The sequence below is a fragment of the Schistosoma haematobium genome, chromosome 2 (assembly GCF_000699445.3).
Source record: "Schistosoma haematobium chromosome 2, whole genome shotgun sequence".
In the NCBI taxonomy this organism is placed as follows: Eukaryota; Metazoa; Platyhelminthes; class Trematoda; order Strigeidida; family Schistosomatidae; genus Schistosoma; species Schistosoma haematobium.
In genome coordinates this window covers 35,030,452-35,054,101 of record NC_067197.1, presented here as the reverse complement: position 1 = coordinate 35,054,101, position 23,650 = coordinate 35,030,452, and the positions used below count along the sequence as shown (strand labels likewise).

Genomic DNA, 23,650 nt, shown 5'->3' with positions numbered 1-23,650 from the left:
AAATGCATTATATTGTAATGTCACCAATTGTACACAAAGTATCACATCACGAATTTATTTATCTTCCGTGCTGCCCAGTAGTTTTTAGAAACGAATGATTCAACAAGTACTATATTTCTAATCTCCTCCTAACTTGACACCTACCCTACTACCATCCATAAGAAAATTGGTCAAAGTTTGCTTCAAAATCCCAATACCAATTTAGCTAACTCATCATTCTGAATTTCTGACAGATTCCAAACTTTTTCACAAGCGAAAATCTACTTAACTATACCTTGGTAGAATTGAATGGACTACAGCTCGCACTATAAATGCTCAGATTATTATCACATTTGCCGTCTTTAAATTTTAAAAAACTAGAAATTTCCACCTAATCCAATGATATTAGTCAATATATCTAGGAATTCAACATAAATTATAGGGACCCAAAGTGCATCCAAAATCCAAAGAATCTGAAAAAAGAATTAAGGGGCACTTTTGTGATCCACAGTCCCATTTTAATCGTTTCTTGAAGAATGGGTGATTGATAAGATAGTAACTTTTAAGAGAACAATTGGGAGATGAAAAATTCAAATATCAAATTACCATTTTTTATTCATAATTTACACTGTCAAAAAAGTGAATGCAGGGTTAGAAAAGCACTTAACGATATTGGTCTACGTTATGGTAAATTGCCTCAATGAGAGCGTTAACAATAATCAGCAGTGTTTTTGTCAGCTTAATTCAGAAATAAACGGCAGTTTATCGCTGTGGATGTGTTTTTGTGAGGTGTTTATCTCAACTTCGCCCTAAAACAAGGTGAGACCTACGGTAACAATGTAAAAGGAAAGATGTTGGCATCTAAAACCTGAAAGCAAAAGCCAACAGAGGAGATTGTCACCTACACTATCTTTCTTCCCATGATGTTTCTTGTTCAGTTTATCTCTTATGTCGTGAGAGTACTCTTGGTTGGCGATATTGTTAACCTTTGCTAGATCTTTTTTCACCAGTATTGGACGATGAGAATTAAAGTGTTAAAACAACTTGTGAATACGAGACAATAAATCTTAGCTTTCCTTTTTGTACCGTTGCAAAATCAAAACTTGAGTATGCTCTGTTTTGTGGCCACCTCATCAGCGTGAAGCTAATTGTCATATCCGGTTTTATTATTCTGGATACAATTGTTTCAATTGCTGTTCTCGGTTGGTTACCTCTCAGCCCGGTTATCATTACTCTCTACCTAGTAAACGAAGTGTAAACTATATCATTTGGCATACACAGTTATCTCGAGTATCTCTTTAGTGGCAGTGAATAGCCGACGTCTTACCGCTTTCCAGACAGAAATATTCTCTGAAGCACAACATTTTTCACGGGAAGTCTGGAGAAATGTCATCAACACAACGCGAAGATTATTCTATAATAGTCGTTATTACGCTCTTGATCATTATGTTTGGCCTGTTGTGAGGTGAATCTAGACATATAGTAATCCTCATATTAACGACACCTGGATGTACAACATGTTGATGTCTAACACTTTAAAATCAAATTTTCGTAAAGCGTGCTCACAAGCTTGGGACATTCGTTCCACTGTTGAGAATATTTCTCCTTAATACACACCTATCGCGATGTGCAGTCTCGGGATTAACGGTGAACCTAATAATATATCTCAGAAAATAAAAATGGTGAAACCCGCTGTCTTAAAATTGTTTTTGTTCATGAATTATGTCGGCCAGAAAAAATTATATTCAGTGGGTTTACTTTTCCCATCACAAACTCCAATTAGCAATTATTCACTAGTTTTAAAGACAACAATCCGGCCCAATACATGCCATAATTGATCATTTGAACAAATATACAAAGAAAACCCATGCACGTCAACTTGTAATTGTAAAGAAACTAAATTGCAAGCAGACAACCACTGTTTAGCATGTCTTAGCATATGTCTTTTACCCAATGTGACAGTAAATAACACAACCACTGAGATTCGGTTAAACACTCACAGGTTTTTTGCATACTTATGATAATGATCAGCAAGTGCGGCAATTAACCGCTCATCGCATTCAGGACTTATCAGCTCCCTTGATTGCAAAACCTCCATCCCATAAAATTTCCATAACCAGCCCATATATTTCCTCATCAATGGTTCCAGGTTTCATCAGGACCGATCTTAAATTCGTCAGTGCTGGAATGAACAAGTGATTGATCATGTTTTATTTGCCTACTGTTGTTGTCCAGAGACCTTGATATAATATGGCAAGTGAATGTTACGGTGTCACACGCACTGACAAATATAATACTACTGTGTTAACTCCTAACAGAATGATTCTACCCAAAATCAAAGATATTTACTGTCGTTTGTGCCTTCGTTTGTAAGTTTTTTTTTCTGAATAAACGCAAATAATTTAAGTCTCACTTTTCACTTTAATACAACTTTGGTCTTAAGTTACTTTACGTCAACCGACTACGTTAAACTGGAGAACTGTCGATTAGTGTCTCTTAGATATCCAACTTATAGTTAGAGAACTGTGGTGTTTGAGTGAACTAATGATTCCTTAGTACTTGTTGAATGCTTGATTTAGAATTGCAAATACAGTACATGTGCTCGTGCTTATCTAGTACCTCTTGATCCAATTGTGTTATTTCTGGGATTCTTAGTTCATACTATAATTCAAATACCTCTAATTATCATAAGAACCCATCTATTTGTGAAAAAGGTTAGTTATTTGTGTTAAATAAGCAATGCAGGGACACCTAACCTCAATGCAAGGCCTAAGGTTTTCGTGATGACCACCAAACATAAAGAACCACGCTCCCTAAACATTGAATGAAGAACGAGCAATTTGCAGAGAATGAATTCGTAATTTTATTCACGGCAATTTTACATCATTAGTAGTACATCACTTGCCATTCCGACAAAATCTGCTAAAAATATGATAGTATTTCTGCTCCATATTTGAGAAGTCTACATTTCCACGATGCGTCTACGAATTCACCATTTACCGAGACATTTCCCCGAAACAGTCTACCAACTGTATAAAAAGTTTACACTTCCTAATCACTAACACAGATGTCTCCTTCATTTTTCGATTTTGACATTCAATATAAAATAATAGGAAATATAATGCTTATAAGAATTAAGGAAGTGAATGAATACTCAAGCTACAATGTTCTGACATTACTAAGATGTTAGTAGTCAACTCTTAACAATTCAATTTGAGTTGCTGTAAGCTTAGGCATCTAGCATTTATATAAGACAGTCAGTCAACTGTTTCCTGGTCCATTCACACAATACAGGACGATCACAAGCACAACAATTCATCATAATTAGTAATAACAAGTGATATCTTAAAAGGTACATACGAAATAACTTGTTTACCCCTACTCGTTAGTGGTGTATATCAAATCAATGCATACCACTTCCGGATACTTTTCATGCAATCCACTCTCTCGATGAGCGGCCAAACAAAGTCAGTTCAGAATACGTATTTTGAATAAAACTCTCTCACCTACTTATTGCGACCTAACACATTCAATAATTCATTTTGAGATAAGCCAGGCTGCAAATATTTAATGAGACACTTACTTTTAGCGACCTAAGACCAAAGGCTGCCTATGTTACTGATAGTGCATTTTTGTAAGATGGATAATTTAAATGCTGAACCACACCCTCAAACGTGGATGTTTGTTGCAGTGCAGGGTCTTATCATTCCCCAGAAGACAATCTCCTCGTATACTCACCATCATGTAAAGCAATTCGAATCATTGGGCTACAAACAAGACGCTTGGAATTACTTGTTGACATAAGGGTAAGCAGTCCGATGGTTTCGCGGAAAGGATGGGAACTTGTGGGTTTCTTTTACAACCCAACGTAAGTTTAAGTACACCAAACACATGCTTCTAACGTTTATTATGATTTCCTGTACTTTTGTATGAATAACTTAGCACACATAACCTGGATTTACAACATTTGGACTTCTTTTCTATGTTGAGACGCGTTTAAAGTACTTTAAAAAATTTTTCAACCGTAGATCCGTTAATAGATCGATATCTGTTAAAAAATAGCGTAGGTTGGCAGGGTCTATATTGGTCACAAAATATGAAACAATACACGATACCTATAGTGATCTGTCAGTAAAATTGTTCGTCAAAATATCTAGCTCAACCACATCACATATATACTAGAAAGACAAGGCACATGTACGGCATCAAATACAAAATCTCTGTTACTTGAGGTGCTCAAGGTCGTGTTAGCAACACAGTGGCAATTTCAACTAAGTGGTGACTTTTGCACCATTTTCAGTTAAAATACTTATTGGAAGGCCCTTTGAAGGAGTTTAACTCTCTAGAGCCTGATGTCTATGATAAGCGAGGTCGGGTCCTGTATGTTGTTTTGGTCATTGTACCTTATTTCATAGCTTTGCGTAAATATGTTTTTGAAAAACTTTCCAAAACACCCGGATGGAAGGTTTTGATTATGGATGATGCTGCCACACGTGTATTATCATCATGTTTCAAGATGCAAGATATAACTGAGTACGGTGTAACTCGTAAGTTTGTCTATAGTTTATGTAATTACTGAATGTCTAGTTGTAGAATCTCTAAACTGCAAGCGTCAAAAACTAAATATGCATGCAATATATATCATGAGGCCCCGAAGAGCAGTAAGTCAGTCGGTCTCCGTAATTTTTCTCAAGGAAATAGAATTGCTTTTACAAGACTTTCCTGAATCAAATCCAACTTATTCCGCTGCGCATGTTTTCTTTTTGTCTTGTAAGTCAAGTACATTTTAATATGCACTGTCAATTTAGGTGATAAATTTTTTGATATGACGTAATTCCAGGTCGAGTTATGTGTTTTACTCTCAAAACAACAAAACAGTAGAAAAACATGGTCTAGGAGGTCTCACTAATTTTCTCGATTTGCAATACTACGGAAGTTTGATGTTGGTTTGAAAAAGGTCGGTAGATGACACTAATTATTATTCATACTGAGCGTTTCAGTGATTTGTCGCTTGGCATGAGGACTAGGTTTCCTGTAAATAAATCTAATGGAGTATAATTTTTTAACCTAGTTGACTGTCTAAACGTTTTTTTTGTTGTTGATGGAAATGAAAATGAACACATATTTAGAATAAGAGCAAATATTTTTGTATGGATTCCGTATAAATAGATACAGAACTTCGACAGTTTGGCGTGTTTTTTAAGTGAAATGTAGACGAATAGGCGTAGTTTCAGCGATATTCAAAACCTATCGAAGCAGAAAAGGTAAACGTTTCGCTATTTCCTTACGGCATGCAAATAGGACTCACATTTCCTCATTATTGTCTTGAGGAATGTCTCGTTTGTATCTCCTTTCCGGTATGCCTGGGATTAACATTAGAACAATCTATTACTTTATGTCTGAGATCGCTCCTACCAATAACAAACTATCCGTAGGTCGTCATTTTAGTGAATCATTGAAGGTTGGAGACTTTGGATGACATGGCTCAGAGTCGATCACTATGATGTATGTGTATGCACTCTGTCTCATCCCTTAAACTATGAGATTAAAATAGATTTATATCTTTCCACGAACTAACTCTCTCTTCCTGTACTATATCCTTATATACAACCTTTTATATATTACCACCATTAAATTAACTGCTTCTATGAATTTGGTGTTCATCTTGTGCTAGTGAGGTATGGCAACTTGGACTGCGTATATGTGCCTGGTCCTACGTTGTAGCTGGCTGACAATTATCGAATGAGAGACAAAGCTTTTTAATTATTTGCGGATAGTACTAATTGATTCGGTCTAGTCACCAGGTTCATTTACCCAATTATATACAATGCTTTCTACATGAAGACTAATGACATATTCAAGCTGTTAAAAATGAAGTGGACCAAGTAAATTTTGTACCTGAAACCTAGTAGCTAGAGCGATTGCATCAACAGCTTGCTCACCGCTACACGCTTGGCTAATTTGATCTCTCTCTTACCAATATTTTCCAACGTGCCTGCTTTCATTATTAAAATAGGTTAACAACTCGGTTCATGTATCCCAAACGAAGATTTAACTTAGTAATATCAATGAGCTGAGCATTGAGTTATTCTCATTGATAAAATAAAATACATATCTTTAATATCCTTCATAGTGAGTAGAAAATTAGATCTCAACCTTTTACAATGTAGTGTAAGTCGCTCCATTATAGGACAAACGACTTTTCCCACTTACCATGAGTCTATGTAATGAAAAAAGTAATTCTGGACAACTTTATACTCATCGGTAAACTAAAAGCGTTTTGTTTTTATGAATGTAAATAACTTTATTTAAAAGGTATAAATCATCACTTTTTGGTTGCTTGCAAATGTTTTTATTGTGACAGAGCCTCTGTTCACAATTGTAATTAGGGCTTCAGACTGAATTACAAGGGCTCCACACGTCGGTAGTGAAAAAAAGCGGGATCATTCGTAGTCTGGTATGTTAACAAACACCATCAGCACATCACATGGGAGATGAAGAATAACGACAATATATACAATTTTAAAACGTTTTTGATTTAAATAACCCAACTTAAGTGTAATTGAAAGACAATAGTAGTCTTGATCGGTGTATACTTTTGGTGCACAATATAGTATTAAACGCTGAAGCAGTTTCGTATTCGGTGGAAGCATTCAACTTTCGACCAGGCGGTGACTCGAGATCGTTTAGATAGGACCGAGTTTCCACCATGGGCAAGCTGCTGTATAAGTTGGAAAATGGGGATATATGAAGTGAGAATAAAAAGTGATGAGCGATGTAGCATATAGAAAACAGTAATAATAATGAAGATGAAAATGAAATGTCTGAGTTCTGATCGGATCGAGCATAGTCTTTTGTGAAATATTTGTCATCTCATCACATTTGTGTGAGGGCTAGGATACTACCCGGGTGCCCAAACCGAAGCAGGTAGTTTTCTTAGGGAGCCACACCCGGAGCCTTTGACCTAAAGGTCTGATACACAAGGCCGTCGAGCAACGTCACGAGGTGCAATCTCATGGTAGCCTGTGACCAACGATCAGTTCGTACGCCATTTGTTCCCTCATGATCCTGGAGCCCATGTACACCATTGGTTTTGAATCAGGGTTTCCCAACTACCCTAGGTGGACTCTCCATGTCCACCGACCCGGTTAAAGCGCTGGAGTTTCGCATTTCGTCCTCTCAATTTCGTAAACAACACTCCCTCCACGAGAAGTCAGTGAGTAGGACTTTTCTGGTAGAAACTATATACGCGTGGCCATATGAGAGCATTTCGAGAGAGAAAGCGGACTTTCTCCACTTTCGATCGTACCAGGGTCTTTGGGGGTTTCACGTCGTTCCTGTAACAACTATCTGAAGATAAGTCTACTTCCGATTGCGTCCAAGCTATTGGCTTCCGTCATACTTCGTAGGTTGTTCAAAACCCGAGAAAGATTGACTCGCGATGAGCAGGTTGATTTTCGTTCTGGTCGGTGATGTGTCGATCGTATCTTTACCCTCCGCCAAATGTTAAAACACCGTCATACTTACCACCGACCAACAATCGTAGTGTTTTTTGACATCAAGGTTGCCTTCGATTCATTAAACAGGACTGCTCTCTGGGATTGTCTATTGAAGAAGGGTGTGCCTAAAAGCCCTATATACAAACACCTTAGGTAGAGTGAGGACATATAACCACCTCTCTCCGCTGTTCCACTCAAGCAGTGGGGTTAGACAGGGTTGCCCAATATCATCATCCCTCTTGAACTTTGCCATCGATGATATTCTGGAAGCAGCTCTGATGGATGTAAGTAATGGCGGTGTGGATCTGTTGCCTGGAGAAAGACTTCTCGACCTTGAGTATGTGGGTGATATTGTCTTACTGTGCGATAACGGCCAAGCCATGCAATCCGCACTTAATCAGTTGGCAATTAGTGTCCATAGGTACGGTATGTGCTGCGCATCTTCTAAGTGCAAAGTACTTTTACAAGGCTGGTAGGACCCTAATCCTGTACTCACCCTGGATGGTGAGCAGATAGAAGTAGTCGATAAGTCCGTGTATCTAGGTAGCTGCATAAGTGCTGGTGATGGCGTGAGTGATGAGATTAATGCAAGTATAGTGAAAGCCAGAGCGGCTTATGCCAATCTGAGTCATCTTTGGCGCCTTCATGATGTCAGTCTGACTGTAAAAGGTCGGATCTACAACGCGTCGGTGAGAGCAGTTCTGCTCTAGGCTTGTAAAACATGGCCTCATCGAGTTGAGGATGTTGGACGACTCTCTGTGTTTGGTCATCGTTGTCTCCGAAGGATTACTGACATCCAGTGGTAACACCATGTTAGTAATGCAGAGGTTCGGCATCGTGTGTTCGGGCGCAGAGACGATAATCCAATTGGTGTCACTATCTTGAAAAATCGACTTCGGTGGCTTGGACATGTTCTATGAATGTCGTCCCAGAGAATTCCTCGTAGTATCCTGGTTGGAAAAAGCGGAGAGGTGGTCAGTGTATGACATGGTGTCGTGGTATGAAAGAAAGCTGCACAGGACTGGCTTCTGTTGGCCCTTCACGACTCCCTGGTTGGGGTTCGAGAGATGGTGCGAAACAGTGGCTAGTGACGTTATCAGATATGGCTCAGAATAGAAGCCAGTGGCGATCTTGTTGTAACCTTCCTTTACTTTCTTCATAAAAAGTGACTGTATCTTTAAGTGAAAGTACTTTTCTGTTTCCCCCATTATTATTATTATTTCAATACCATACAGTAGCTTGTGGTCGTTATTGTTTGTTTTCTTTTTCTTTTTACACGCTCCTTACCTTCCTTTTTTTCTCTTCCCACTCTCATTGTTATTGTGTGGTGCCCCCTTGTACCAATATTTATGTGTTCAAATAAATAACAAATAATTTGAAAAAATTACTTTGGGTACCCTATGACATACTCTCAAATGGAACACTACAAAACAATATCCCACTTAACATTTATTACTGCTACTGAATCAGAGTCATGCAAATTAATGTTATGCACAATATTTATAAAAGGTGTATATCAGCTCATAATAGTTACTCTGGTGGAGTTTTAGTTGTTCTGGTCTTACATCTTTGTCGTTTGTTCCAATCGAATGGTTAGAAATGAAATCAAAAATACAAATGCATTATTGTAAAAAACATTTTTGGACTGATTTTTTGAATGTTTCTCTCCCTAACTTTCAACTTTACACTTATTTTTTAATAAAGATATATTTCGTTTGCCTTGCGTCTTGCTTCTGACGTATTTTCATACTTCCATTTCGATAAGACCAATGAAACAAACAATACAGAAGCGATCACAGCAACCCATAGGCGGTTATCACCACTGTTGCTAAACAACGATAAACGTTATCCTGTTGATGTACTAGGCAATAGTCCTCTCTGAATTACACGATGGCTGTGAGTTACGGTCGATGAGAGTGCAAGAAATGCGTGAACTGCATGATTTTGATTGTAGCTGTTTCCAAACCATTACTCGCGTATCATGGAACGATAGAGTGAGCAATGCAAAGGCTAGACGTACGTCACTAGGCCAATATGGTAAATCGGCTTACGAGGCTGCGATTCTTCTACCTGAGGTTTCTGGGTCATATGTTACCAATTCACGAAACCATTGATTATTGGACTGAACCATGTTGATAGGTACAGAATATCTGGTTGAGGTCTGCATAGTACTATTTCCCTATATTATCTTTCTATACATAGTTCCCCATAACTACTATCGTTATCATTTTTGTTGCTTCTTTTCTCTTTTCGACTTTCATGGCTATACTGTGTATTACTTTTGATTAGAAAGCAATGTACACATGTAAGTTAGAGAATCACTTGTATCTTTCTTATCCTTAAGATTTATAATCTTTTAAATATGAGATTAAGGGCTTATTTGGATTTCTATTTCCAGCTTGTCCGAACGATTTGCTTAATCAGATAATTGCTTCACAAGCAGTCCGACGTATTATGAATATGATTCAGTTGTCAGTGGATTTTATTCCCTTGGAATCTCATCTGTATTCACTAGAAGCCACGGAAAGTGCTCAACTTTACTTTTTGCCATCAGATATTGTTCATGACAAACTCAGTCGAATCGACCAGATTGCAGAACAACTTGCTTCTGTTTGCATAACTTTGCAAGAGTATCCAAAAATTTGTTACCAAAAGTAAGCGCACTATATGGACTTAATTTTGTTTGTACAAGCTTGTCTATCTGGTTTTAGTCATAATCCTCAGTTTTTATAGTGATCACTCGTTACATAGTTCAAAGTTTTTTACCAAATAACCTTTCGATGCCATTAACATTCAACCAATAAGGAGTCCTCCAGAAAATTATTATTATTTTTTCAACCTTAGTGTTAACGGACCCGGTACTGCTCTAACCAGTTCAACTCATCCTCTAAGTGTCACATTGTAGAGGTGTCTAATTTTCCGAATGTGGGTATGATATTCTTTGTGTATGCTGATCTAACATTTTTCACCATTCATTGTTGCCAACAGTATAGAATAATCTCTGAGCAGATATAGTAAAGAGAAATAAAGCTAACTACTAGTGATGATATGATCAAGACGGCCTAGTTGAGATCTTTGGTAATATTTGGTGTACCTTCTAAAAAGGTTCTTGACTTGTCTTAGGACTCATATGGTCGGGCCGTTTATTATCGGAACAGTTGTATTCTCTAGTCCAATTATTGACATTCGCTTATATTCCTTGTAGGCCCGATGACACGGGGACCAATGAACAGCGACCGAGACCTTATCACCTATTTGTCCTCGAGCTCTTTCCAACTCAGTATCTGATTACAAGATGAAGTTAGCAAGGAAATATCTCTTTGGAATCATGAGCCGATTTAAGTTGGAACGCCATCAAAAAGCTGAAAAAATTGGATGGCCGCTTCATCCTAGTATGGGACCTTCCCAGCAGTGTACATCCACGATTCCGCACGCAGGACCTTATGTTTCGTGTGCGAACGCCTAGTTTCTAAACCACTGAGCTGGTATCAAACGGTGTTAGTGACTAGCGAGAAGCTGCGAACAGTGGAGCCAATCCGTGTCGAGCGTGAGGCAGTTACCCGCTAGGGACAGTGAAAGATGGTCGCACTGTGTCGTGAATTGTCTGAAGTTAGACATCAACACCGATGGATGCCAGCTCAGTGGTTTAGAAGTTAAGTGTTTGCATACGAGATCTAGGATCCTGGGTCCGGTTCCTGTGTGTGGGGTCGGATGTGCACTGATGAAGAATCCCATACTAGAACGAAGCGGCCGTCCAATGCTCCCGGGTTTTAGTGATGGTCTGATATTGATCGCTTAACGATTTCCTTTAAGTACAATGATCTTTGCAACCACATACTGAAAATATACCTATTGTTCTCCATTCTTCATGATTCATACAATGATATACCTTATCGCACAACAGCACAAACAGGAAATTACGATGTATACACAGCTCATCCATAAGTAATACAAAAACGGAAGGATAAGAAAATAATCACTGATAAGTTTGGGACATTAATATGTATAACAACAGTTCGCTGCTCAGATGAAAGCTTACAAATAGGAGGATATAAAGATACAGAAATCCAAGCGACGTATTGTCATGCAATAAAAGTGTAAATAATAATCTTCCGTAGGATAGTTCTGAAAGTTCATCTGTTCCCAGATGCTCTTTAGTGTGATTGGTTTAAACAACACATCATATACGCAGGCATGGGATGGTCTTAGTTATTCGAGATCTGTATTGTTATGTTTTTCTATCTACCTGTTTCTAATTTGGTTATCTCTTCCAGCCAGATTGTTTATTTTATTTATTTATTTATTTAAACACATAAATATTGGTACAAGGGAGCACCAAATATATATATGCGCCACACAAAATAATGATAATGGGAAGAGAAAAAAATGAAGGTAAGGAGCGTAAAATAAAAAAAGAGGAACAATAACGACCAGATTAGTGTAAGGTAGTGTAATAATAATAATAATAATAATAATAATAATAATAATAATAATAATAATAATAATAATAATAATAATGGGGGAAACAGAAAAGTACTTTCACTTAAAGATACAGTCACTTTTTATGAAGAAAGTAAAGGAAGGTTACAACAAGATCGCCACTGGCTTCTATTCTGAGCCATATCTGATAACGTCACTAGCCACTGTTTCGCACCATCTCTCGAACCCCAACCAGGGAGTCGTGAAGGGCCAACAGAAGCCAGTCCTGTGCAGCTTTCTTTCATACCACGACACCATGTCATACACTGACCACCTCTCCGCTTTTTCCAACCAGGATACTACGAGGAATTCTCTGGGACGACATTCATAGAACATGTCCAAGCCACCGAAGTCGATTTTTCAAGATAGTGACACCAATTGGATTATCGTCTCTGCGCCCGAACACACGATGCCGAACCTCTGCATTACTAACATGGTGTTACCACTGGATGTCAGTAATCCTTCGGAGACAACGATGACCAAACACAGAGAGTCGTCCAACATCCTCAACTCGATGAGGCCATGTTTTACAAGCCTAGAGCAGAACTGCTCTCACCGACGCGTTGTAGATCCGACCTTTTACAGTCAGACTGACATCATGAAGGCGCCAAAGATGACTCAGATTGGCATAAGCCGCTCTGGCTTTCACTATACTTGCATTAATCTCATCACTCACGCCATCACCAGCACTTATGCAGCTACCTAGATACACGGACTTATCGACTACTTCTATCTGCTCACCATCCAGGGTGAGTACAGGATTAGGGTCCTACCAGCCTTGTAAAAGTACTTTGCACTTAGAAGATGCGCAGCACATACCGTACCTATGGACACTAATTGCCAACTGATTAAGTGCGGATTGCATGGCTTGGCCGTTATCGCACAGTAAGACAATATCACCCACATACTCAAGGTCGAGAAGTCTTTCTCCAGGCAACAGATCCACACCGCCATTACTTACATCCATCAGAGCTGCTTCCAGAATATCATCGATGGCAAAGTTCAAGAGGGATGATGATATTGGGCAACCCTGTCTAACCCCACTGCTTGAGTGGAACAGCGGAGAGAGGTGGTTATATGTCCTCACTCTACCTAAGGTGTTTGTATATAGGGCTTTTAGGCACACCCTTCTTCAATAGACAATCCCAGAGAGCAGTCCTGTTTAATGAATCGAAGGCAACCTTGATGTCAAAAAACACTACGATTGTTGGTCGGTGGTAAGTATTGGTAAGATTGATAAAATTAGCTCAGACCAGGGCACGATCAGAGTCCAGATAGGTACTCCAAAAAGAGCGGTTGTCTTGTACACATCCACGCCAGGGTTAGCTGATCGCGATGTGATCAATCTGAGTCCAGGCTTTAGATGCAGAGGGAGGACACCAGGTGGCACATCGGCGAAAGTTAGTGCTATCCAGAAACAGGTTGTGGTCTGTGCACAGTTGCAGTAGACGGTCCCCGTTATCTGTCCTGCGTCCAACAATTCCCCATCGGCCACGCAATCGACTCTCCTCTATGCTTAGACGCACGACCTGAGCATTCAATTCTCCGGCTAGTACAACAATATCTGTCGAACGTACTTTCTGGAGAAGAACAGTTAACTGGTTGTAGAATTCATCTTTGGTTGCATCTGGGCTGCAATCTGTCGGGGTATAAGCGGAGATGACGAAAAGATATAGCTTCTCACGCCGATTTCTTCTCACTTTGATGGAACTTTCTAATCTAACAGCACATAACAGACTGTTAATGGGGATCCAATCGATTAGTGCTGCCTCAGCTCTAGCGCTTAGTGCGACACCAACACCAGCAAAACCAGTCGAAGATGTCACATGGTCCCCGGATAAAAGAAGCTTTTCGAAGCGACAGATGGGGAGCGAATTTGTAGTACTTCACTGGAGTCTTGAATACGGGTCTCGGATAGACAACAGATGTCGATATTAAGACTTTCCAAATACATAGCCAGCCCTATCTGTTGTCCGACCCACATACGTGTGCGAATGTTAAAGGCAGCCAGTTTGAATGATGCATGTGGTTTCAGAAAAACTGCTTCCGTATTCGTATTTGGTGGTAGCATACAATTTTCAACCAGTTAGTGACTCGAGAACGTTTAGATAGAACCGAGTTTCCACCATAGGCGAGTTGCCGTATAAGTCGAAAATAAGGATACACAATGTGGGAATAAAAGAGAGTGAATAAGGGACGTGGTAAATAATAATAATAATAATAATAATTTGAATTCTTTGACTGTTAATCAAAGCATGAATAGAATTTTCAGTGAATATCGTCATTTTCATTTTATTTGTGTGTGGGCTGTGATACTGCCCGGGCGCCCAGACCGAAGCAGGTGGTTTTCTTGGGGGACCATACCCCGAGCCTTTGACCTAGAGGTCTAATCCACAAGGCAGTGGAGCAACATCACAAGATGCAGTCTCATGGTAGCCGGTGACCAACGATTGGTTCATACGCCATTTGTTTCCTCAGAATCCTGGAGCCCATGTGTACCATTGGTTTGGGATCCGGTTAAAGCGCCGGACATTCGCTTTTCGTCTCATTTTCGTAAACAACACCCGCGCCACGAGAAGGCATTGAGTAGGACCTCATTGGCAGAGGCTGTATATGCGTGGCCGTGTGAGAGCATTTTGAGAGGGCGGGCGGGCCCACCCCACTCTCAGTCATACCAGGGCCTTTGTGGGCGGTCAGATTGTTTAGGATATAACAGACGGACATATGATGTAAGCTAACAGTTTAAAAGTGATTGGGAACAGATGTGTGCTCCAGTAACTGTTGCAGGTTTTGTGTGGGCCAACTTCAACGAAAAAGAACGATAATTACTTCATTCCAAGACCACAAGGTTATCAAGATCAATACCAATGTAATATTACCACTGATGGAAAAATGAGTGAAGATCGAGAGTGCAATTCAAAAAGAAAAAGTGAACTGCGGGGATTTACATTTGGTGTGGTTTCGCTCTCTTATTTTGAAGTACAGAAGCTTCAATCGATGTTCTGTTGTACTATCTTGATTTTCTCAGATTCTTTGGATCAGGTAGTGTAGTTATAATTAAGCAGTACAGCCGTCGGAATCTAGTCATATATATTCTTTATTTTGAATGGTAGTTTATTTTATTCCCCGAATTTTACAGGACAGAGAGTAACCTCGAATTGGCCCGTCTTGTGCAAGTGAAGTTAGATACCTATAAGAGCGATAACCCGATTTTGGGTCAGGTGAGTTTTGAATTTCTAATTTTGTTGTGTTACGACATGTGATTAATATTCATAACCGCATCATCTACAAGCAACTTGATAAAGCACACAAGTTGGTTTGACTGAGGATAGAGTTATTTTATACCTTTGAAGGAGGTCCTCTTTTGCCTACGTCTGGTTGTTGTTCCGATAAAAGTGGAAATAAACCTGATGTGAACATAAAAATGAAGAAGTTATGACAAACACCGGATGCTACTTTTTGGAACGTTACTTCGCTTAATTCAAAGCTTATAAAACACTAACATATAGTTTTGTCCCTAGACTGTTCCATAAACCATAAGCTTTATTTTGATGTATGAACCACCGTCATATCCCTTTATGTTCCAAAGCTATTGTTATTTAAACGTAACATTTTGTAGTCTACTTTTCCTACCCCTAATGCCCAGTTTAGAAATAATTGTATTTTTCTGGTTGTTTGTGCGTTGTAGACTTGCTAGTCATATATTTATTCATGTTTATTTTTACACTAATCTGAATCAGGAATTAATCTGACTCTTCTCTCTCGCTTGTCGACCAGTCAAGCGATATAATAGTTTTCGTCCCTCTGCCTAAGGCCGTTAGCCTCAATTCGAACTCACGCATTTCTAGTATCAAGGTTGAACCAGTTAGCCTATCGTGATAAGTCCTTAACCTATATGGAGACAAGTCCTCTCCTGTATGTTGTTGGGTAGACAGATCAAGGACGTAACAGAACTGCTTCAGTCGGTAACGAGGGTTTACCTAGGGGAGTCGGAGAGTCACGATTCCAGACAACTGATTTATTAGAACTACAGAGGATTTCAGAAATGCTATTGGTTTTAATTCCGGTAGAATTGGTTACTTATCAGGTTCCCCTTCGTTCGACCATTCCCAAATTGTGAACTTAAATGCTTGTCTTAGAAAACCGTTTGTTTTTTTTGGGTTCATAAAATATTTATTTCCATTTGAGAAGTTGGTTTTTAAATAACTAACAGATTTTTAGATGATACCATAAACCTTCAGTTTGCGTCATTCATCGGTAACAAAAAGCTTTACCGGTCTGACGACTAACAATACGAAGAATTGATTTAAATTCTAATCTAGCTTCATTATAAATGACAAGTGTTTAATAATCTAAATTTTTTAAAGGTGATTTTATGGTGGTTTATATTGTTTTTGGTAGCATTTTCCTCGCTAAAATCTGTCATTCCTGTGATTTATAACTTGAATGTTTTATAATTCGAAGGTTTATTCAGTATCGTCGTTACAGCAAAACAATATCCATGCAGTTATTATTCATGAAAATGTTTTTATTGGAAATAACAAAAGCTGTGTTTGTTATTTTTCCAGCAAACGTCTTATGAATTATGGTTCGTTTCTTAGCTTAATTTATTTCGAAGTGAAAAGTATCCATAAACTTGATCAAACCTTCTATTTTGTAAGCTTGAACTTTCCTTCTTTCCTCTCTCTCTTTCTCACGCTTCAGGGCTCACATAAAGATCAAAGTCTTTTGTTGATTGTTGACCGAAGTTTGGATCCCGTTACTCCTCTTTTGCATGAATTGACATTACAGGCTATGTGCTATGATTTGCTCACTGTGGAGGAAAACACAATCGAGTAAGTTTTCAAAATTGATTTATTCCCTATTTGTCCGCGTATACTTTTGACTCCTAAAGATTGTCACAAATTGGAAAGGAAAAATCATAATCAACATGAAGCCTAGCATAAATGGTAGTCAACCGGAGTTGCCATCATCACATCAGCATGGTGATGTGAAATGAACAGGATGTATTGTAAAGTAGTAGGAATTATAGTAGTATCAGTGATGGTAAAAAGATTAAACACTGAGAATATTGCTGGAATAGGAGATATGACTATATATGTGGAGGAATATTGAAACTGAATATCTAATGGGAACAAAGAGTCAATGCGTCTGAGCCACTACGATTGATTTTAAGCCATTTCAACCACTGATTATGGTTACTGTGCGGACCCCAATCAGATATTCTGTACATATCAACATTGCTCAGTCTAATAGTCAATGGCTTCGTTTATTGGTGGCATGTTTTAGATTGACCGTCCTTAGATTTCTTTCAACATTGTAAGGAGTAGTTGGGTAGATGTAACATATAACCCAGAAATAAGGGAAAATTCATATCAATGTCTTTATTAAACAGAACTGTTTGTCTAAATATTCCAAGTGAATAAATGAATCTCGTGCTTGGGAATCAATTCATAAGAAGTTGTGGTACTACATTGTATCGTGTTTATATGACTTTGTTCAAAATTGTATCAAAGTTATGACTGAGTCGTTCGAGTACTTAGTTTTCAACTTATGGGTCACATTTTAAAAACCCGCCTCACCTACCTCAATTTGTGTAGCCAAATCTTATCCCCAGCTCTCATAAAAAACGTAGATCAAAGTTTATTATTCTGTTCGTATTCTATGGAAAATTCTAATTTACCTGCAGTACATCACATAATATCTGCTATGACCTTGAAGTTGAGGGTTCAAAACTTTTCTCCACCCCGTCGCCAATTGTTATGACCTTGGATGTCTGACTTTTCGATCACACGACTTATCTACCAATCCGGATACGACTTATACGAATCTTCACACTAGGCCAACCAATGACGTTTAACCGGTGTGGGCAGTTTAGTGTCCTTATTGGTCCTATGTCCTACGAGCCCTTCCACTTGAGTCCAGAACAAGATACCAGCTTCCGAATCAGAGCAGATCGTTTATTTCAGGCATACTTAGTTTATATATCAATCACACAGACCGCAACGTACCATAAAATAGGAAATAATATTTGTACACAAATAAGCCCAAAAAGTGGCTGTGAATGTGGGAGGCAGTAGTTAGTAAACTGAACATAACTTAAGAACCGTAAATCGTACAATAATAAATTATAGGCCAAAATAAAGCTTGTCATAAGAGGGATATAAATATACATAGTGTAATTGTTGAGTAGTTATACAATAAGAATATCAGTCCATGAATAGTCCTCGGAAGTTACCTGTAACTTAATCTCCACTCGGATATAACAATATCTTATTCACAGATTTCTTTTGTTTTACAAACCAGATTTAAAAAACTTGCAATCCTAGATGAGTGATGCCAATCTAAAGCAGTTGGTTGGTGCAATCGAGTCGCATATCACAATCGTTACTTTTTTCTTCGAACATAAATTTCTTTCTATTTGACTCCACATTCATACATTTTCATTGAAGTCACTAACTACCGGGTCTAAAACTAGATATTGACATTTAGTGCATAACTAAATGCTAAATCGATTGAGCCTTCAATACTCAGGTTTTATAATATACCTTCGCCTTCAAATATAGCCTTTATTGATTTGTGAGAATTTTAATCATGATGCATCCATTCTATTAAGGTGAAACATTTTCGATGAACTGTACCTGGATCAAATATAGTTCTCCGGGAACTGCAACATAAATCCACCGTTTGAAATATTGTTTAGTGAAACGTTTTGTTGTACATGATATGGGTTGACGACTTTAAAGACAACAATATGCTGCGTATAATTTGAGCACTCGAACGCTAGAACCCTCCCAAGTTGCGAATGAGAAGACAGAAGACAAGTGAAAGGAATGCTATTCCAAACAGTCTCAATTATGGTACAAAGCTGTCAGATATTTATAGTTTTTAGTAAAAAAGAAATCATCATTTTAGTCCTCCAATCCGCATACAGGGGGTTATTAGCATCTGTCAAATAGGGAAGCTCCATGTAGTGATTCTGGAATATTCTCCCAAAAGATGACTAAATGAAATATCTTCGGCTCTTTCTGAGCTTCCTAGTGCTTCATCGAGTTCAACCGTGGATTATCTTGACCAAAATGTAATTTCGACTAAATTGAAGTAAACTTATTAACACTAAAAAAGCTGAAATTGTTACCTTAGTTCGGGGAGTCGAATCAGGCTAATGAAGCTGTGAGAGTGTCTGTTTCAATCATAGACTTCACTATATACCATCTTTGTTTTTACTGTATTTGTTATGCTATTTTATTGTTCAAATTGTATTTATCTTTTGAATATAAAGGTATAGTGGAAATCGCAAAGCAAATGTTGCTGATGGCGATGCACTGTGGAAAGAATTTCGACATCAGCATGTTGCAGATGTCACGAGGTATGTTATTCCATTAGTTGCATTAATTTGAAATTCAGATTATTGATATAATCTGTATTGTGAATCAGCTACTATTGAACAGTCCCGACACAATCTACCCGATTAAAAACCGTTTAAGAATTTGTATTTACCAAAGGAATATTCTCAGCTCAATTGTTTTTATAGTTAGATTAACCTAAACAGTAGATATATAGACAGGGGATCTAATTACTCATAATAGTTCGCGCTCACTTCCATTGAAATCATTATACAATCTTGTCTGGCTCATTTGGTATATCCATCATAAAGTAAACGCTAGTTGTTACATATCATCATTATTCTGTATCATTATACTAAAAGGTCTTCAAATCTAATCACGTTTTATCTACAACTGATCCCGTGATAAATTTAAATAAATCTAAAAAGACAACATTTGGAGAATAAATTCATTATGTTTCAAGGCTTCCCATTAGCTGCAAACGGAGTGAATTCCTATTATTCTGCAAATCTTATCCTATTCATTTTATTTTAACCGGTCACGTTTATCATGTGGGATCTGCTGCTTCGTCTTTAAATTAGGTATTACGCAATGATATTGCATTCTGTATAACATTTGTTCTTTGATTTTCACCAATTATATATTTTGAAAATCGGTACTTTTTAAAAGAATTATAATTTTATTTAGTGAGTAACCAGAATGTTTTATATGTGTTCAGCATTATTTTCACTTGTTTCCCATTATCGATATGGTCAGTCTCTGTTAATATATGATCTTCCGTTTAGTTATCTGTATTTTGTCATAAATTACATTCTTATACTATTTAGTAGTAACTGATAAGGCAATCAGTAATGGATGGTTTTTTTTACTACAAACAATAAATCAATGTATCTGTTCTCCTAATCAATCATCATGTATCATTTAAAACTTTTAATTGTTACTGTCCTTAATACTTTTCAATTGTGAAATACATATTGTGTTGTTTCATCCAATTTATAGGGCACTTCCTCAACGTGTTCGTGAATTTGCTGAAAGTAAAAAACAATTTGTTGAATTCGAAGAAGCTAATTTGGATAATGTTCCATCAAAAGAAGATACAAATAAAAATACTGTCGATATAAGAGATTTATCTGATCTTATCAAACGTATGCCACAATATCAAACAGAATCGGCTAGTTATGCAGCTGCTTATCATATTGTTGAGACTTGTATGGCTACATTCAAAAAAGGTGTTGATAAACTATGTGAAATTGAACAAGTAATTTCACTTAAAAGAGAGTAGTTTTAGTATTGTGAATATTGTGATTTTTCCTTTTTGCTGGTTAGATGCGGCTAAAATCAAGTGAATTTATCATGACAGTATCATTAAAAATAACTATAGGACTCTCATTTGATGTCTAGAAATATCAGTATTTAGATTAGTTGAAGAGGGAAGGGTAAGGCGGCACTTGAGCGCACTAAATTGATTCTAACCAGTGGCTTTCTATAGTTTATGGGGAAAGATAGGATTATATTTATCATTAACACAGGTATGTTATTTAATTTGATAAATTGTTAGAAAATCCTTAACTCAATAATTGTTTGACCGTAGTTGAATGAAAATAAACTAAAAAAAGTCATGGAGTGTTATGACTATTTTCATTTTCTTTAAGAGATTTACTGGACAATATAATCTGGACACTTGAATCCATTATCAGAACTCAATCTCGTTTATTCAAATACGTAATGGAAGTGCGTAACGGTAAACAAAACCACCGAACTCGAAACTATTCAGTTGCAAGTTGTTTACTCAGCATCTGTCTTAGTAACATTCTGTAAAGAACTGTATTGGGAAGTTATCACAGTAAATTGTGTTAGTCAGCGATGACGACTCTCTACACTTATCGCATAACTTTTTATAGATGTATTTCGAGAAGTGAGTCTTACTTTCTGTGACCTTTTGTCTGTTTTACCTACATATACGTTGGTTCACTAAAATCACGTAAGTAAAGTATTGCTGATAATCGGTGACACCAAAAATATTTCGTCTAGGGTTTATTTTTTCCCGGAGATATCCTGTTTTAACTCCTGTAGATCTGTCAGGTCAGTCTGTATGAAGTCAAAGTATATACAAATACAACCTGGTTTTCATAAACTTAATTTGTTCCTAAAACTTAGTGTTATTTTAACTAGTAGAGAAATATGTAGTTTAATTATTAGGGCAAAGGAAATAAAACATATACATACTGAATACTGATGGGAAATGAGACAAATGAACAATGTATAAGTTATTTTTTGAATGAGATTACAATATTTATCGATTGGTACTCACTCAAAGAGATACCAAACTGGTACGTGTTTAAAGTTTATTGTGATTTGCAATTTATTTAATTTTGGGCGTAACTCACATTATACACATGGAAAAACATTAAAGTTGTTTAATAAAGGATATTACTTCAAAAATAAACCGTGTATATTATTCTATTTTGGTATTGGTTATTTTAATATTCTCTACTTCTCACTCGCCTGTAAATATGATAAGAAGTTAGGATTTTGCTAGTAATAACTTTAGTGGTAAGTTTAACCAACGAGTAAACAAAACAAAGGTAATCTAAGTTAAAGGCCTCTAATATTATTGCTATGAGGTTGTCACATTAGAAACTGTACATTATTTCATTGACTGCAGTTTTAGAACATATTTGAAAAAGTGATTAAGGAAGTAATGTCTTTTTGGATTAATGTTAAACGTCTGGAAACGACATTTTTGCCAAGTAAAAGCAGTGTATCAAGACTACGAGGGAGTGTTTTGAAGTTTTCAGTACGGTCTCAATATCTTACGAAATATGAAATCACAATCACCTACTTATAGAATACGTAGAGCTATGACTTAGTAGCTAAAGCGTTTGACTTTCAGCCACTAAGTCCCAGATTTGAAGTCCACTTCACTCTATCTACTTCGATTTGAGCGACCAGGTACCATCGTAAGCTCTCAAACCTACACTGTCTCATACCCAACTATCTGATGAATGAATTAATAGGATAACAACATATAAATCACATTATGGTTCTCAGTCAACTGGTAATGAGAATACTAAGTTACATTAAGCGTTCTTATGCTTTTGAAATATAATGATAGATGAAAAAACACGAAGAACTACTAATACACAATCGAATCCTGGATTTATAAAGAACTACAAGTGATTATCTCCCAATAGAGATAACTGTAACAATGTATAGCGGTTTTTCCTTCTAGTTTCCACAAATACATTTTTCTTAATTTACCAAATGTCTACACCGCCTATGTCCATCGATTCCGAAGTCTTCTTATTCCCGTTTGAACATACAGGACATAAAATTCTTATTGCATATATATTAATGAGGGAAAAAAAAGAAAGTAGATATTAGTGTAGTCACTATTTATTAGTGTACTTATGGTAATTCTCTGAATATTCTCTTTTAAAAGGATCTTGTGATGGGTGAGAATGCAAAAGGAGAACCTATAACGGATCCTATGCGTGTATTGGTTGATATTTTCAAATACGATTTTACAACAGTGGAAGAACGTTTACGTCTTTTACTTATATTTACTCTTATAAAAGGTAACATATATTCATTCTTTATCTTCTTCAAAACGGATTTATATAATCTCACTAATATTTGTTATTGCAATGTCCGTATCAATGAATTAACCTTTTTCCACCTATTTTCATTTTGGATAATAAATGTTTTAAGGAATATAAAAAAAATTATCGCTTCATTCAACCTTCAAATAAGTTAACTTGGTCCGGTATAATTTAGAGTGTGAAATCTGTCGATTAGCCATGTCTTAATTTAAGTAGATTTGCATTCAATGAAGCTAATAGTTAATTTTCTGGAGCTATTATGTATTGAATGTTGTAATTTTATTATTTTTATTTGTTTTGGAATAATTCATTTATTCTTCCATTGTACATTTATATGTCTTCAAAAAAATGTCTCTTAGTTATGTAACTTTCTTATCTTCAGTGAAACATTTATAAATGGTTTATTTGTTATGATCATACAGGTAGATAGTTTCAAATTATTTATTTCTGTGCATAAGTTGTAGATAATGTTACTAACTAGGATGTTATATATGATTACATCAGTGCATGAGTAGAAAGCGACAGAAAATAAAATAATTGAAAATAGTAATTTTCGTCAAGAATTAATTAGTCTAATGGAACAGATCCATTTCATGTAGTGCAAGAATAAAGTATGAAATCATTGAAGTATATTGAATACTTCATTCATTTAAACTGTGTTGCGGTCTAGTAATATGCATTGACACACTTTCGAAATATATACATTTACACACATTCAACATACTTGAGAGTGTCACTATCATTG

The 23,650-nt window shown here is 36.9% G+C and overlaps 1 protein-coding gene across 3 annotated transcripts in view; it reads left to right on the top strand.

The window, feature by feature from the left end:
* The first annotated feature begins 4,199 nt into the window (after positions 1-4,199).
* Positions 4,200-23,650, top strand: part of STXBP1_1 (Syntaxin-binding protein 1) — a 30,236-nt gene continuing 10,785 nt past the window's right edge. Inside the window, exons 1-10 of one of the 3 annotated variants that reach the window (XM_051215039.1) lie at positions 4,200-4,359; positions 4,395-4,526; positions 4,567-4,640; positions 4,674-4,749; positions 9,877-10,132; positions 15,097-15,178; positions 16,662-16,792; positions 19,240-19,326; positions 20,303-20,561; positions 22,746-22,881. In XM_051215039.1, coding sequence (XP_051068220.1) covers positions 4,332-4,359; positions 4,395-4,526; positions 4,567-4,640; positions 4,674-4,749; positions 9,877-10,132; positions 15,097-15,178; positions 16,662-16,792; positions 19,240-19,326; positions 20,303-20,561; positions 22,746-22,881 — 1,261 coding nt within the window. In that variant the 5' untranslated portion in view covers positions 4,200-4,331. Of the gene's footprint in view, positions 4,360-4,394; positions 4,527-4,566; positions 4,750-9,876; positions 10,133-15,096; positions 15,179-16,661; positions 16,793-19,239; positions 19,327-20,302; positions 20,740-20,779; positions 22,882-23,650 lie in introns of all 3 variants that reach the window. The other 2 variants (XM_051215038.1, XM_051215040.1) reach the window with 2 other exon arrangements.